The following is a 17,879-nucleotide window of genomic DNA, read 5'->3' on the forward strand; positions in this document are numbered from 1 at the left end:
TGCACACTGTCCTCGCACTTACCCATAGAACATGTTTCCTGTCTGTTTTCCTGTTAAGACTGTGAAATCCTAGAAGGCACAAGCTACTTTACTAACCTTTGCATTCCTGGCAAAATGCGTGACCAAATAACTTTGCTAAATGAATACATCTGCACTCTTGGTTTACTTGAAACTCCTGGAAGTTTGCAAAGCCCTCTGGTGATCTTCAGAGCCTCACCTCTTCTCTAACCTGCAAGTTGGAAAACATTTTGTAGGCCATTATCAGAAAGTGCCTACGGGATACTCAATGCTGTATTTTGTGTGCTTTGGGAAAGGTAACAAACAGCACATTGATGGTGTATTGAAATCCTATTCAGTGATTCCCCCTGGGCCTCTGTTTCTAGGTTTTTTACATCTATGAATTTGAAATACTAACAGTACCTACCTCATAAAGCTGTTGTGAAGATTACACGGCTTAGTACATAAAAAGCTCCAAAAATAGAGTCTGGTGTATAGTAAGCATATTATTATTATTATTACTATTATTTCTGAAAATCCCTACACTTGCAAAAGTTGGGGAGGAAAAACGCCACGGAAATCTTAGTTTACCTTTTATTCATACAAACAATACATACACAAGACTGTCCATTGTTTGAAGACGGCAATAATTTTCTAGTGTAACAACTCTGTAACAAAATTTAACTAAATGTAACATTTATGAAAATATAAATCTCTGATTGGGTAATTCTTCCCAACAATACAAAGTTTACATAAAAACATTCAATATGAGCTATCAGTTGCAAACAAGTTAGGAAAAATCATTCAAGTCAATTGTTAAACTCTATTGGCTGTTACATAGAATATTCACACACTACATTTAATCCATCTAGGCATTTAATTCTTAGAAATGTGCGGCATGGAGGTCCAACTGATAAGGACAGGAATAGGAATGTGTTGCCTCAGAAGAGCTAAAGAAAAAAAAAAGCACTGACTCATACAACTCCAGGTGATCTCTACATGGGCTGGGACTTCGCTGGGCTACCCCCCTTTCTGGCTGGTAGCTGGACCAGGAGGAAGATCCTGAAAAAAAGTCTTCGACCACGGAGTGGGGTGTTTATGTCTGAATCCCGTCTCTGTGTGCTTACACGTCAACTTGCTTTCCGCAGTGAAATGCAATGAGCTTGCATTCCTTTTGGATCCGCTCACTTTGCTTCTCCATTTGCAAAAACAATCAAGATGTCGCTGTCTTTTTCCTCACATTCCTCCCCAACATCCCTATTAGGGCTGGAGCAAAAGCTATCACTCCCTTTATCTCGCCTGCTGAAGATCTGCCTGCGGATGCGTGTTGAGTTCATGGCGGAGATGGGCTGAGAGTACATCAGTTCCTTGGTCCTCATTCTGCTGCCACAAGTCACTTTCTCATCACTTTCAAAGCAACTGAGCACTGCTGATACCCTTCTAAAAGTCATCCAAAGACAGGCCATGTGGAGGCTATGGAAGGAAGAAAATCACTTTCCCCCTTCTGGGATGTGATATTTTCTTTTAAGTAGGTGAAGTAGTGTTTAAAAAGTATTTAAGACTATAAAGGCCCCGGGGAGCCCTCCAGCAGAAAGGGTGACAGAGGAAGAAGCCTACATATAGAGTGGGGAAGTAAGAAAGTGATTACAAACAGGGACAAGAAGGAAACCTTTGGACACCCTTAAGATTTGGAGAATAGTTTAGCACAAAGACAGGCATGTTCAGCTTGTCTCCGAATATTTGGTCGTATGTCTGCATTTTACACAGGAGATAGGAGGAATGAGAGTAAGGCAAATGTCTTCAGTATTTCATAGATGGTGTGTCATGAAAGCTTTCTTTCTGTTAAGATTTACTGCAGGGATTGAGGAAATAATGTATGCTTCCATAACGACTGACCGAATAGCCCAGACTTTTGTTAGTACAGTGATGGAAATGAACCTATGTCTTGACCAAATTTATAATGCCCTTTCTATAATTCCACTTTAACGCCCAGCACAAATAGGCATTTCAGAAAGACATGAAAAGATTGTGGTTTCTCATTCAACATGTTTCTTTCGCAGCCCAGGAAGTAGTTTAAAAATCGTATGTTCCGTTATGCAGAAACCCTTGCATGCGGCTGTCTCAACTGTATCTTAATGAAGACTGACGGCGTGCTCAGTAGCCCTGTGAGAGTGGTACTTAGTACTTGTGCCCAGTCCAGTGCGTGGCCTCGCATTTCACGTCCTTTCTCCTGGGAAACTAGGGATGCAAGGGGGCATTTTTGTTATGTGATTTTGCACCTTTGACCTTCCATCTGCAGACTGGGTTTACACAGTTGTCAGGATTGTAAAATGTAAGGAGAGATTAAGGCTGTGTTTACTTATGGCCACACAATCATTGGAGGTCAAACGGCTCTTTCGTGTTTGTAATTCCAGACGATTTCTGTAGCACTCATTCCAGTCTGAGGGGTCTGTATACGGTTCTAGCCTCCGTCATCCGAGCCCATGGAATGAGTTATGTTGCTGCTTCCCACCCAGTGAACGTAAAAAATATCCAGTCAAACACCATTTTTAGAAATTCTCTGTCAAGGCATCATTCCTGGATTAACGTTGACAAAAAGAGCCAACTCAAAACCGATTTCGTGTTTGTCCTTTTGGCGAGCATGTGAATGCTGGAACTCCAGCATCTTTCCTGTCTTTAAAGAAAGGAGTAGTTTATCATTTGGGAGACAGAAAATACTTCTTTTTTTCTTCCTTGTGTGTGTGTATCGTGCATGTCTGCTGAGCGAGAAGAACGTTTTGTCAGTTGTCAGGGGTGTAGCTGTGGCCCCTGGGCTCTAGGGCTGAACCCACCCGGTCATAGCAAGGGTTGTGTTTCTTGGACGGCGTCGCCTCGTTGGGCTCAGAGGAGTCACTCACCGTGATGGGACTGTCTCTCGCAAAGACCTCAGTAGACTCTCTCCATAAGCAGTCCACAGACACCTTGAAACAGTAACTACTGCACTTTGGCCTGGACGCCTGTGTCGCGTTGTTGAAAATCTGTCTGCTGTTTGAAGTGGCGATTTTAATTTTCAGTGCGGCGTCTACGCGGTCCACCACTGTGTATATCCCTATGCTCCCGTCGTCAAAACCCACTATGATGTTGAGATGCCTCTGTGAGAGGGCAAGAAAAGTTGGTGTTTTGTAAAGGGAACAAGCACCGATATTTTTGCCATCGGCCAGTCTCATTACAATCAGACTGGATACCGCACCATTTTCGTCCTCTTCCTCCCCGTGTCGGAAACAAATGTACACCAGGTAGCGACCATCTCGAGACAGCCTCTGCCTCCAGATGACCCCAGAGGCGTGGACCACCCGTAGTTTACCACTGTGTAAGTCCAGCACATTGATATTCTCGTCTCCCCTGGATATAATGCCTAGCTTGCCGTTGGGAGAGATCTCAAAATCCTCCAGGTTTTTCAAGAAGTTGTTCGGAAGCTGCACGCGGCGACAGATGACTTCATCTGTCAGACTCCAAATATTCACTGTCTCGGCTGATGTGATAAACACGATGATGTCAGGGCAGTCGGGGATCAGCTTAAAATTCACGATGGTGGTGCCGTCTTCGCAGCAGAATTTCTTGGTGATGCTTCCCGTCCAGAGACTGACAGCCAGCACTTTGCTCTGGGTCATGCCCACCACAAAGGTATTTGCTGAGGTTATAAAGGCATTCTGCAAAGTGGTCAGAATGTTACAGACCCTGTGGCCTGTGGCCAGTCTCCAGACCCTGGAGGCATTTTCCTCACAGAGAGAGACCACAAACTGGTCATTGTGGGTGATCAGCAGCTGAGATATTCTCTGCCCGTTAATTCGGAAGAGGTTCTCACCGCTGCTGGTGTGCCAGACATACTGACTGCTTTTGTCATCTGATGTCACCATGACATCTCCAGAGGATGTCAGCACGCAGTGCTCGACTATCCCTTCGTGCTTGAAAACTGCCTCAAGGAAGCCGCTGCTGAAGTTCCACTTGTGGACACAATCCGAGCCATCGAGGGAATAAATGATTTCCCCTCTGGCGGGTAACACCAGGCTTTGGATGGGTTTCCCAGTCTTATCTATGTTGGACATGGCGGTGATTATGTCTATATCCCAGATGGAAAGAACACCACTGGTTGACAAAGAGAGCAGCATATTGTGGTGACTGGATTTCACCAGCTTGACTATGGTACCTGAGATTTCCTGTAAGCTCGCCATACATTGCCCGGTGTCCCGCCTCCAAAAAAACACAGCTGAGGTATTTTCCATGGTCGCGATGATGCAGTCCCCGTTTTTGGACAGCACGGCAGATATAAAGCGTTCGTTGTGCTTAGCTCTGAACTTCTCGGCCACCTTCCACATGCCGGTATCTAAGAGCTCGATGCTGAGGGCTTTACAGATCAGAATCGCATTTTGGTCCTCCGAGAGTTCAACGCTGACCACCTCACTGTCTTCTCTTCGGCAGTCGAAGTCGTCAGTCAGCTGGGGATTGGAAATGTCCTCAGTATTCCAAACCGAAAGGCTTCCCTCGCTGTCCACCATTACCATCTCTTGAGCCGTGTCCAAGATGAGAAGGAACTTCACAAACCCACCGGAAAATTCAGAAGTCACCGTGCATAACTTTTCTCCACTCCCTAAATGAAATATGGTGGTGGTGTTCAGGTACTGTCCACAGAAAGCATACATGCCATCCAGAGAGCACTGGACACAGGTCACTTCGTACCAGCAGTGGAACTGGTAAAGGGGCCACCCGTAGAGCAGATCGATGACGGTGACATCTTTGCTGGCTTCAAGCCATGCCAGGGCGTGGTTGACGGACAAGGTAAACCCATTGATGTAGGTGGAGCCGCTTCCGTGCTTGGTGCCTTTGATTTCCACTTCAGATAGAAGACACGAATTTACATTGTCGTAAATCAGCAAGGTGTTATTTGTCGTGGCCACCACAAGATACTTTTCGTCACTGGTGAGTTTCATGCCCAGGATGACAGACTGGGCTGTGGTGATCTGCCGGAGGAGTTGACGGGTTTCCACATCCCAGGTGCTGATGGAGCCGTTCTCTAGAGCTGTGAGGACAGTACTGGGGTTACAGGTAGGCAGAATCTCGGTGACGTGCAGGTGACTAGAGGACAAGGGGAGACGCTCCGGGCTATATGTCACGTCCATGGATGAATGTAATGGCACAATGGAGCAATATTTGGGCCCATCTTTGTCACATTCTAAAAGGAGATGTCTAAGTTTGGGCAGGGAACTCACAACAGGCAGCAGCCTTTGCTGAAGCTCTGCGGAAAGCGAGCCCGGAAACGCAGTGACCTTGGTTTTGATGCCGCGGAGAGTGCTAGCCAGGAACTTCAGCTCCTTCTCTTGTGAGTAGTTGTAAGCCAGCTCGATGTCTGAAAGCACTTTGTCGAACTGGCCAATTTTGATCATGGTGTAAAGCCAGCTGAAGTTCATGATGATCCCGTAAAGCAGGTCATCGGTTTTTCCACACCTTGTCAGGTGGTGCAAGAGCTCAGACATTTTCCGATGATTGACGAAGAAGATGTCAGGCTCCAGTGGATTACACTGGAAAACCCAGGGCTGGTCTGGAGCCTGCCTATCAAAGGAAGCCTGTTCCATGAAGTGCTTCTCTTCCTCAAGCAAGCTTCTGCTCTCCAGGTCAAGGCAGCCATTCAAGTAGGGGTCCTCAAGGCAGAAAGCTTTCCTCCTGCCCCCTGACCAGACTCCCAGAAAGTAATCTGCCAGGATGGCGTGCATTTCACGCAGGTCGCCATCATCCTGCAGATACAACTTCTGGGCTATGAGCTGCAGGTGTCTATTGGCCCAGACCAGGAGTGTGACGTTCTTCACGTGTCTTTCTATTAAGTATCCACTGAGACCGTCCTTGAGCCTTGCAATGTACAGATAAGGTACTCTCAGGGGATTGCTGGGCCTGGCGTTCTCATTGAGCTCATTCATCACACTGTTGTCTAGGGCCAACACATCCTCCAGTTCCATTTCACTCAAACCCATTTTGGCCATGGTGATGTAACCAAGAGCCCTGGAGACCAGTTTCTGACCACACTTCTTCTCCAAGGACCAGAAGAGCTGCTCTATACTTTCGTGAACCGTGACACAGAGGGAGGATTCATCGACGTCTTTGTGTGATCTCCAGTGTCTCACCTCCCTGAAGGTCAGGTTCACAAACATGGGCAGCGTGCACTTGGAGAATGCGTTGTTCACGTAAATCTGTTGGCCTGATGTGACCTTCCTTTTGACCCGCAGCAGCTGGTGTTTGAGGACCTGGCTGCACATCTTCCTGTCCCGGGGAATCAGCTCGATGTAGTTGGCTTCCTCATGGATAAGGCACCTCAGTTTCTGCAGGATCCCATGTCTGTTAGGCAGTGTGGACAGGACTATTCGTACGAAGCGGGGAAGGTGAGCTGGGAGCCACCAAAGCTTCCTGGCCTCGTCACTCTCTGAGAGCTGCTCTAGGGCATCGAATATTATTACTAGAGGTCTCTGCAATGAAGACTCATTCAAAAGATTTATAAACAAGTCACGGAGGTCATGGATCTTCTTAGGGTAGCTTTGAACCAGACACCGGTAGTTGACTGCTAATTGTTCACAAACGCTTAGAAGGAGAGTCTTAAGGTCAGTACTCATGTCTGTGGTACCTAGAAATCTCATGACGACTACTGGGTCGGATTCTGGTCCTGTGTCTTCATGTAGCCAGCCATAGGCCTGAAACATAAAGGTAGTGTTTAGAACAGTAATATATGTTCACATGGTTGCGTACAACAGCATTTCCTCCCTCCAGGGGTCAGACTTCTGGTAACCCTGACCTTGCAGACAGTGGCCTAGAACCAGGAACTAGGCACACCTGAGAAGATCAAAGAGCTGTCACAAAGCTCATGCACTAAGATCTATAGGCGAGGCCGTCACGATCACGCTACTGAAGGTATGAAATAACGATAATTGTCTTATTCAATCCCAAGGCAGCACTTAGCTTGTTACAAAGAATTTCATAAACAGTGAATCTGCATATCTAGTATGGTCAGGTTTTTATCACTGAATCCTGTTTCCTGGCATGGTGGTTGGCTCACAGTAGATGCTTAGTAAGTATTTATTTAATGAATAGAATAAGTAGAGATTTACACATTATATGGAGTCAAATGTCTTCACTAATTGAGATCCCATAGGGCTGATCAAATTCTTAGCTAATTAGAATGTGATAAAAAAATAGTACTAAAATACTGAATAGAATCCTTAATGACCCAGAGCCATTTTCCTACATTGTGGTGCTATAGGGTTATCTTCTTGGTTACTCATTGTTGTAAAGATCTATATAATGCTGACTAAAACTTTAAGCCTTGTGTTTTATGACAGCTCATGATGTATCTACAGTCAGTTATCAGTCTTCACATTATCTCTAGGTGGAGCAGATGGGATTATAGCACCATTTAACAGAAGAGGAAACCAGTCCACTCGGATAAATGACTTGCTCAGAGTTAAGTGGTTACCAAGAGACAAAGCTGGAGGGTTTTTTTACCCCTCAAACTGCAGAGCGAAGGAGATAACATATATAAGGGGGCTGTTAAATTTAGAATTTCTCTGGCAGGAAAGGCAAGGACAAGAAGGGATATGATCAAAGTATATATATAAAAAAATGCAAAAGTCTATTTTTAGGGAGATAATGTCTTTCAGTAATCCTTGGAATTCACCAAGGATACTGCTTAGGAAAGGACGCAGTTTATACATGAGGAAGTTAAGTTTATGAAACTTGGTTCCTCAAGGTATAGTTCAGGTTAAGGCATGAATAAGTTTAGGAAAAGGATGTCAGTTTCCGAATGAGCTATTAAGGGAAAGGAGCAAGTTACTGTTCAGCCCCAAACCTTGAAGCCCATGCGGAGGAAGTTAATCCTGCCATCCTACTATAACTGTCCGACAGTGGCAAATCAGAAACAGAACATGATATTTCGTCCCTGTGTGGATTGCTTCCAATGATGATATGTATTGCCCTCTCTCCTCCCAGTCCCGTGTTGTTGAACATGTAGAGAGCGATCCTCTGATCATGAGCTCGTGTCCATGGAAATGCTGGGCATGCAGGAGATAACCTTGAGATAAACACGACACGTCTCTCTGCATTCTCACAAGGGACATGAAGTCACGAAGAGAGTACAGGTTGTTGTTGGCAGGATAGACAAACCCCAGGAGAGAGGCGAGTGGAGCAGAGGCAGGGGACCTAGGAACAGGTAAGGGAGGGGACCTAGGAACAGGTGAGGCTTCTTGTGGGACCAGAGTTCTGGACTGTGAATAGACACACTCTGGTGGTTGGACATAATATCCAGAAGAGCGAGAGCTCAGAAAACCATTTCTCAAGTTGATCAACTTGACTGTCACCACCTCCTGCCCCGCAGGGTCCGCTGATCCGTACAGGGATATCAGCACATTCCACATGATTCTGTACTTCCTGTGCTACCACACGTGGACTTGCATCACAGGGAATATAGTCAAGTTCAACAACATTTGCACCTCCAACCACTTTGCCCTTCCCTCTTCCAGAGGGAAAAAGCCCTAGGGTGAAGGTCAAATGCTGTGTATGGATATTTTCTCATTAGATTTCAGCTTCTGTATGTGTGCTCCTCATACTGCTATTGTCCTGTTGACTTGGAACATTCTAAAGTTTGAAGATTCACATACAAATTAGTGTTCACATACACATACACACACACACTTTATTTTGATGCAACATGGCCCCTAAATGTAACCCTGCCACTTCGTCTGGTGTTCCGTTAAAAAAGAACTAAGTCTTCTAACAACAGAAGAAACACCAGGGGTGCTGGGTGACTCAGTCTGTTAAGTGTTGGGCTCTTGGTTTCGGCTCAGGTCATGATCTCAGTGTCATGGGATTGAACCCTGTGTCCAGCTCCACAGTCTGTGCAGGGTCTGGTTTGGATTCTTTCTACCTCCTCCTCTCTCTTTCTCTTTCTCTCTCTCTCAAATAAATAATCTTAAAAAAAAAAAGAAGGAGGGGGGAAGGAGGAGAAGGAGAAGAGGAGGAGGAAAAGAGGAAGAAGAAGAAGAGGAAGAAGAAGAAAAAGAAGAAGAGGAAGAAGAAGAAGAAGGAGAAGAAGGAGAAGAAGAAGAAGAAGAAGAAGAAGGAGAAGGAGAAGAAAAGAAGAAGGAGGAGGAGGAGGAGAAGAAGAAGAAAAGAAGGAGAAGGAGAAGGAGGAGGAGGAGGAGGAGAGAAGGAGGGAAAGGAAGAGGAAGAAGGAAAAAAAGGGGAGGAAAAACCAGCAGCTGGGCTTGGCATATTAAGAAATGTAAATTAACTTTCCTGGGGACTTTTTAAGAGTAACTTTATGCACCAGATTTTTGCCTGTGAGCTTACTTTGAAACCTAATCCCCACATAAGGTACAGCACAGCCATCCCTGTTCTTGTCTTCAAGATGACATCCCTGAGATTGTGATAGCACATGATGGATGACGAGAGTGTCTGTGGAGCTAAAGAAAGCTCTATTCTTGAGAGAAGAACCACAGGAAGGACAATGTAGAGATTCTGAGGTAACACCAAGATAATAGAAACCATCAGACAGGGACGTCCAGTGCAAAAGGAGGTTACGACGGAACTAGTTTAGTCCAGTTTAGGCTGACATGCCAAGACAAGAGACCCTACATTCCAGAGTGAGGTTCCACACAGCAGGCAAGATTTGTAAGGGAGTTGTGAAAACCAGTTTTGCTACCTTTAGTGGGACTAAAAAGGAGTTTCAAGAGGCCAAAAAAAAAAAAACATTGGAGATTAGGGTGCTGTGGGTCATATCTGTTAACATCCACTCCCAAAGGGGAGGACTGAGCAATGCCCTCACTTCTCACCTCAGGAAAGAGGCTTCAGTGGCCTACTGACAGGGTGTCCTCTAAAGCTAGGGAGCCAGGGCGACGGATGTCCTCAGACACCTGAGAAATATGGAGGTTAGCTGACGAGGCTGGCTAGCTCTTCGGATAGAAGAGGGGTGGAGAACTGCTCTTTCCCAGGTTGAAAAATACCCGAGTCCTTCCCATATGTCACATGTGGGCCACTGGCAAGACTGAGTTGATGGAGGTTTTCGTTGGTTCTGTTTTCCCCAGATCCCATCTGAGGGAGCTTGCTGGGCTGTGGATCTTGGCAGAAAGGTACTAGAAGTGTGTGGCTGGGTGTCTAGAAGCCATGGAAAGGACCAGCTAGGAAAAAAAAAAATGCATCCCCCTGTGTTTGGGGAAACTGTGGATAACATAAGATGCTCAGTGAGGACGGGGCAGGAGAGATGGGAGGGAAAGGATGGCCAGGAAACTAGAAAAAGGCCTCAGAAGAATTAGGAGGCAGCTTTAAACACCTGATGTGACCACAGAGTGTGGAGTCTAGTTTTTACAACAGTACTGGTTATGTAAGAACTTTCTGGCCACCTTATCTTTCCTACTTCCCTGAAGCCAGAACCCTAGGGCTGGGGGGGGGGGGGGGGGGGGGGGCGGGGGAAGTGCTATGTGGTGAAAGAAGGGGAAGATGACCACATCCTGATTTCCCAGGGCCGGTGCCTTGCTTATCGTGAGCCTCAGCTGTGGGAGAGAAATATAAACTCGAGTTTTAATTATCCTCTTAGACTGGACAGATTGAATTGCTGAACTGTGAACGACTTAGTGTCCAGAGCGATAGGAGGGCTTGTCTTTGCTGAGAGGGATGAGAAGAGCTGTGAGATCTCCCCGAGTCCCCATCCAAATGGGAACTAGCTCCACAACGTAAGTTTGGCCAAGGAGAGATAAAAATAAAGCTGTTCTCTTAACTGTACCCCATGTGTCTTATTCTTTCCGTATGACCAATATACCAGCATAAAAGAAACACCGAAGTTGCCTTTCCAGAAAGACTAATTATCATTCAGGTAGTAAACACAGAGATGGAAGTGAATTTTGACCCATTTGTCTTTTCCCCAAAGGAAAGGATTTTACAAATAAGCTTGTGAAAGAAAAGGCTCTCACCTTCTTCGCTACTTCGGCTAGCAGGAGCGTCTTCCCAGTGCACGGTCCACCGTATATGACCAGAGGGTTGATGTGCCCAGTTTTGCTTGGCAGAACGTACTTATGCACGATGTTGAGAGGTTCACATTTGTACTCATAGAAGGAGGCGTATGTCTTACACAATGAGGAATGCTGAAGGATTTCATCGTAGAGCGTGTCAGTTTCGGTGTCAAAATTCTGTTGGACGGTTGCCTGAATGATATCGATCATGTCCTCATAAAACTGTTTACCAAGTCCTTCTATGTAATGATTTTCTATTTCTTGGGAATAGCCCAGTTTCATGTCACAATGAGTAACAGATGTGTACACTCTGAGATTAGATGACGCGACAATAGTCGGGATAAATTCGTCCCTGAGTTTTATCAGCTTCTCTTGGGCTTCTGTGTCCCGCATCATCCTTGGTTCTGTTCCAGTGATATCCATGTACTTTCCCATCTCCGGGATTTTCACAAAACGCTCAATGTTAGCGATTTTCCGAATGTAGCAAACACACTTCTTCAGGAAGGCTGGAGTTTGCTTTCCTAGAGCAAAGTCAAACTCATCCTCTATCGCTGAAAGAGAAAATGTGGCAGGAGGTTGATTGTCTCGAACAAGAAGCAGAGGCCCGCACCCCCTGCACTTATCTCTCAAGTCACCAGGGGGAGATGATTTTGCTTGCAGTGGGTAGCAGAATCTTTTGTAGATTAATTACTTAATTCCTTAATTTCCTATCTCTCTTTATCTAGGCAGCCAGGAACCCAGTACAATGGGTTTTAATTAAAATTTGTTTCCTACCCAGTCAGAGGGAGAGCTTGAAAGCATAAGAAAGAAAGCATCCTGAATTTATAGTTGATTCTTTTAAGTTCCTGTTATGTTTCTCTGTCAGATTTAAGGGGTTCTAATAGCGAAGAGCAGGGACCTGCTGGGGCCAGGAAAGAATGAGGAAGAGACCAAATGACCTAGCTTGCCGACTTTTTCCTTGTCACTCTCTCCTTTACCATGTGGCTTCACCATTTTGTTTGAGGGGGCACTGTACCCCAGACAGACGTGTCAAGGGTTATATACAAGCATGCTCAACATTTGATCATGTTCTGATTAGTGATCAATCTGAATTATCCATATCACTGTTAAATTCCATTATATCCAGCAGAGCAGGTACAGAACAATGACTTAGTATGAAAATGCATTTCTTCAAAGATAAACCGGGTCATACAACACATCGGCTTCTACACAAGCAAATATACATCATTAATCACTGAGGCCCCATGAGAACATTTAAAATGGGAGCATTAGTAACATAAACATCACTTGTGCATGATTTTATAGAGGGAAAAATAAAAAGGAATAGATAATTAAACCAATGGCAATGAACTTTAAGGCATGCAGTCTTTTAAAACTGGCTGCCTCTCCTCATTCTCCCCTGCTTTCCTTCAACCGGTTGGTCTTAACTGAGCATCTGCTCTGTGCCAGGCACGCTGCTGGTTAGTCAGGATACAGTGGGGAGAGAAAACAGACAACCCTGAGGGGGAAAGCCTTTATGGCACTTCTAGTCCAGTGGAGGATGGTGGACACAAAGCCCAGAGTCCCACAGATGAATGGATTATGAGTGCTTTTAGTCTCATGAAGGAGAATAACATGGTACGATGAAAGCAAACAATCAGGAGGGCTACCTCAATTGAAGAAGTCAGGGAAAGCTTTCCTGAGGAGGTGACTCCTAGGCAGTGATCTGATGGAAGAAGGGTGGCTGGGGTGGGCCCTGAATATTCCAGGACAGGCTGGCCAGAAACTGAAAACATTTCAGTGTGCTGGCCTCAGCTCCAATATTAAACAAAACCGAAATGTACATGTATTCTCTACTGTGACTATTAAGGAAGGTGAGAACTGTATTTTTAAGTGGTGCCTTTTAGAACTCAAGTGATAATGATTTTTTTCAGGAATGATAGCCATCAATCAAAAGCAATAACTCTAGTAAAAACGATCTGTTTATAGCCATCAGCGTGGAGGGAGCTGTGCCATGGTCATCAGTCCACGTTACAAAGGGTTTTGATGAGACAGGCTGGTTAAGGAAGCCAGTCAAAGGAGTTTATACAACATGTATCTACTCTTCTTTTAATGTAGATGAGGCAAGATGTAAGAAATCCCCAGAAAGCAGCCTTTGGCTCCTCTCTTTTCCAGCATCTAAGTACCATGCTAGGAGATACCCTGGATGAACCAGGCGCTACCTTCCATGGACCAGGAGAAAGGAAGTGTCAATTTATACTATGTATACCCAATGGCTGATAACCAGACACTACACCATCCCCTCTGACTCCCAGGAAACAAATCAGCTCTAACATAACTGCCGCTGTTACCACCTCCATGGAAACAATGTGCCAATCAGGAGTGTTGATTACAAATGCTTTGTAAAAAGACATAGAGACAAACCAAGTCCATAGAACCCGTCTAAGCTTTGCTTAGGGTGGGAAAAAAAGAAACTGTACATGATGCCTGTTGATGGTATAGACTTCATAAATATACCTGAATAAATGAGTCAAGTGAGACAAACTCAACTCTATAGAGTTCTTTCTAGACGCCAAGGGCATCCTCATGATTTTGGGGGGACTTTTATTGATAATTTCTGATATCTATTGGCCTATAAATATTATAAACTTCCCATTCCTTATCAGAATACAATATTTGTTTTCTGTCCTTGCATTTTTCTAAGTATCCTAAAGTTTAACTGGTCATGGCACCCGATGGAGATAACATTAGGAGAGTTCCAGCCCTGACGGTGATCATTCATGAGAAGTAAATCCCAATTCAGTTTTACCGTTCACAGTTGGGCACTATTTTGGGGTCTATTGTATTTCTCTTCCTCTCCTGTTTTTTATAAAGGAGAAAGTAGATGTGTGAAAAATTAGGGGCACCTGGGTGGCTCAGTTGGTTAAACAGCTGACCGTTGATGTTGGCTCAGGTCATGATCTCAGAGTCATGGGATGGGGAGCCCTGTGTCGAGCCCCACGCACAGTGCGGAGTCTGCTTAAGATTCTCTCTCCCTTTAATTCTGTCCCTCCCCCTACCCGTGTGTGTATGTGCGTGTGTATGTGCGTGTGCGCACACGTGCTCTCTCAGTAAATAAATAAATCTTTAAAAAAAGTGTGAAAAACTACTTTCAGATATGAAGAGTTCACCTTTCCAGACTTTTCCTGGTATTCTTATTCCAACATTTCTGAAAATATTAAAGTAATACGGATGTAGTAATCCATTTCATAGAACTGGCACTTCTCCAGCCATTTTAATTGTGTAGGCATGATCTCAAAATGAGTTTGAAATGTAAAATCAATAACATTGTTACGAGCATGCATAACTTTAAGAGATGTCCCCCAAACAGAAAACAGCCCACTTGTTGTAGTTCATACTACATAGTATAAACTTATTTATCTGTATATGGCTGGCTACATGGACAGAGCTTTTTAGTGTAGAGAAAATTAGGAGAAAGTGTTTTCCAAAGAAATACGTGAACACTGGAACTGCGTGATTCTAAAGAGGTTGTGCTCCCCAAACTGGGTCTCTTACATTAAGAATAAGAAAGCTTTGGGCCACTTGGGTGGCTTAGTCAGTTAAGTGTCTGCCTTTGGCTCAGGTCATGATCCCAGGGTCTTCTCCCTTCACCTGCCACTTCCCCTGCTTGTGCGCACACACTCTCTCTCTGTCAAATAATAATAAAGACAATCTTAAAAAAAAGAAAGGAAAGTTTTGTTCTGGGCATTTTCTTCAAATACAGCACATTTTAAGGACCATGGTAGTTTTGTTCTTGATAAAAATGAAGAACCAGAGTCCCAAAATTGGATAAAAACCCCTCCAAAGCAATAAGATTTGTCAGTCTGTATATTCTAAAGGTAGTACTTATTTTTGCCAATTTATTATTTTCAGGGACACCTAAAATAAGACCTAACTTTTTCTAGTTTGTCAAGAATGAATTTGTCAAAATTACTTATAGTTGCCCTGAGCTTGAAGTACACGTATACAGGGAGAATGATATTGAGTGCCTTTTAGGTTTCTCGCTTTGTCATGCCTCTCACGAAACCAATCTGAAAACCCTACTGCTATTGCTTTTTCCTCAATAACTCTTCATGATCACTTTTTAAGATTGTATTCATTTATTTATTTTAGAGAGTCAGGGGAGGGGCAGAGGAAGGAGAGAGAATGTTTTTTTTTTTTTTTTAAGATTTTATTTATTCGACAGACAGAGATCACAAGGAGGCAGAGAGGCAGGCAGAGAGAGAAGGGGAAGCAGGCTCCCTGCTGAGCAGAGAGCCGGACGTGGGGCTCGATCCTAGGACCCTGGGATCATGACCTGAGCGGAAGGCAGAGCATTTAACTCACTGAGCCAGGCACCCAGGAGAGAGACTCTTAAGCAGACTCCTTGCTGAGTGCAGAGTCCAATGTGATGCTGGACTTGATCTCACGACACCACCCAACCCCCTCCTGCACCGCCCCCTGACGAGATCATGAAATTAAGAGTTGGCACTTAACCTACTGAGCCACCCAGGTGGCCCTTTGCTATCAATTTTAAAAGTAAATGTTGTATATCTGATTACTTTTACTCAATTGTCTTTGTCCCCTGGAAAGTACTACTGATACATTCCTTCAGCTCTCTTTAAAAATAAAGCCTCCTTTCTATGGCTAAGAAAGGCTGACAGATGAGTCTCTGCTCAGTAGATTTTTACTTTAAGGTTAAATTAGATCCTGCCACTCCCTTATTTCTTTATTTCTGAACCTCCAGTGCCTTCCCAGCTTACCCAGAATAAAACACAAGGCTCTTATTATGTCTTCCTCTCTCCTTCCCCAGGCCTGGCTACCTTCTCCTTCTTCCTGCTCCTAGAACTTACTAAGCACATTTCTGTCTCAGGGATCTTGAGTCTGGTAATCCCTCTGCCTGGAATTCTCTGCCCGAGATAGAGCACAGCCGGCTCTGACAATTTCTGTCATTCAGCTCAAAGTCCTCTCCTGACGGCCCACTCCTTCTACACCTGGAACCCCACATCCTTCATCAGCCCCTCTTACTCTGTCTTGTTTGTTCATATCGTGTAACTTTTCTGAAATGATCCCCTTCATTTATTTGATTACTTGCCTATCATTTATTTTCCCCCCACCAAAAAATAAGTTCTGAGAGAGAGAGACCTTGCCTTCGTGTTCACTGGTGTATCCCCAGTGCCTGGCACATAGCGGGCTCTCCATAAATGTTTGCTGAGTGAGTGACTGAATGAATGAGTGAACAGAATAAATGAATGAACTCAGAATACTGGCAGAGTCTGGTCTAATATACCCAGCCTCCTCTGACTTTTTTTTTTTAAATCATGTGTTCTGGAGAAGTCCTCAAATTAAGTGAAGGCTTACTATTGGTTAAAAGAAAAGAACACTCGCCTCTGGAGGAGAAGGACATATTTAGAAAATTAAATTTCATTGGGCAGTAAATGAAATTAAATTTGTAGACCTATAAAAGAGAAGCAGTGAATGTGTCTATTATCTGTTCCTTAGTTTACAGAGGATGTGTCAAAATTACCTGAGAACAGGTACCTCTTAGCTTGGTTATATTTCATTTTCCCCTTTTCGTGTAACAGTTTTACAGAAGCCTTAAATATCTTCTTGATCTCATCTGATATCTCTTGCCAGGTCTTCTCATTGTCAGCTTTGGCAGGAGGCTGCATCTATGAAGATGTAAAAAGTGAGACACTAGTCTTAAAATCATCAAAGGAAAAAAAAAACAAAATTTAAGCACAAGAAAAGCACTATTATTTGAAGGTCTACTATGTGCCAATACTATGGTAGGTGCTTAACAGGCCAGTGCCCCCAGTAACCCTGAACATTAGAAATTATCTCCATGTAATATGTGAATTTGCCCAAATTACACAGAATTTGTTTGTTGGGCTTTTTGTTGTACTATGTATTTCCCTTAAAATTTTTTTTTTATTTTAGTTTCAGCTAGTTATATTAGTTTCAGGTGTACAATATTGTAATTCAACACCCATACAACACCTCGTGCTCATCACAAGTACACTCCTTAATCTCCACCCCCTATTTCACCCTTCCTCCCACCCCTTCTGGTGACCATCAGTTTGTTCTCTGTACTTAGGAGTCCGTTTCTTGGTTTCTCTCTCTCTCCTTGCCCCTGTTCCCTCCTCCTCTTTCTTTTTCCCTTTGCTCATTTGGTTTGTTTCCTAAATTCCACACATGATTGAAATCGTATGGTATTTGTCTTTCTCTTACTTATTTCACTTAGCATAATAATCTTTAGCTCCATCCCTGTCATTGCAAATGGGAAGATTTCATTTTTTATGGCTAAATAATATTCCATTGTATATGTATACCACAGCTTCTTTATCCATTCATCAATCCATGGACATTCAGGTTGCTTCCATATCTTGGCTATTGTAAATAATGCTGCTATAAACATAGGGATGCAAGTTTCTCTTTAAGTATCTCTTTGAATTAATGTTCTGTATTTTGGGGGTAAATATCCAGTAGTGTGATTGCTGGATAATACAGTAGTTCTATTTTCAACTTTTTAAGGAACCTCTATACTGTTTTCCAGAGTGTGCTGCCCCACTTTGCATTCTTACCAATAGTGCAAAAGGGTTTCCCTTTCTCCACATCCTTGCCAACACCTGTTGTTTCTTGTTTTGTTGGTCTTAGCCATTTTGACATGTGTGATGTGATGTTTCATTGTGGTTTTGATTTGCATTTCCCTGATGATGAGTGATGCTGAGGATCTTCTCATGTGTCTGTTGACCATTTGTATATCTTCTTTGGAGAAATGTCTGTTTATGTCCTCTGCCCATTTTTTAATTGGATTATTTGTTCTTTGAGTCTTGAATTTTATAAGTTCTTCATACATGTTGGGTA

At 43.9% G+C, this 17,879-nt stretch overlaps 1 protein-coding gene across 1 annotated transcript in view; it reads right to left on the reverse strand.

Moving 5' to 3' along the window:
- Positions 1 to 586: 586 nt before the first annotated feature.
- The window catches only part of LOC111149025 (NACHT and WD repeat domain containing 2), a 181,612-nt gene continuing 164,319 nt past the window's right edge, over positions 587 to 17,879 (reverse strand). Inside the window, exons 5-7 of the mRNA XM_022505913.1 lie at positions 16,540 to 16,684; positions 10,977 to 11,566; positions 587 to 6,710 (exon numbers count right to left, since the gene is read on the reverse strand). Coding sequence (XP_022361621.1) covers positions 2,778 to 6,710; positions 10,977 to 11,566; positions 16,540 to 16,684 — 4,668 coding nt within the window. The 3' untranslated portion in view covers positions 587 to 2,777. The remainder of the gene's footprint in view (positions 6,711 to 10,976; positions 11,567 to 16,539; positions 16,685 to 17,879) is intronic.

This window comes from Enhydra lutris, unplaced genomic scaffold (assembly GCF_002288905.1).
Source record: "Enhydra lutris kenyoni isolate GAN:26980312 unplaced genomic scaffold, ASM228890v2 scaffoldscaffold21, whole genome shotgun sequence".
In the NCBI taxonomy this organism is placed as follows: Eukaryota; Metazoa; Chordata; class Mammalia; order Carnivora; family Mustelidae; genus Enhydra; species Enhydra lutris.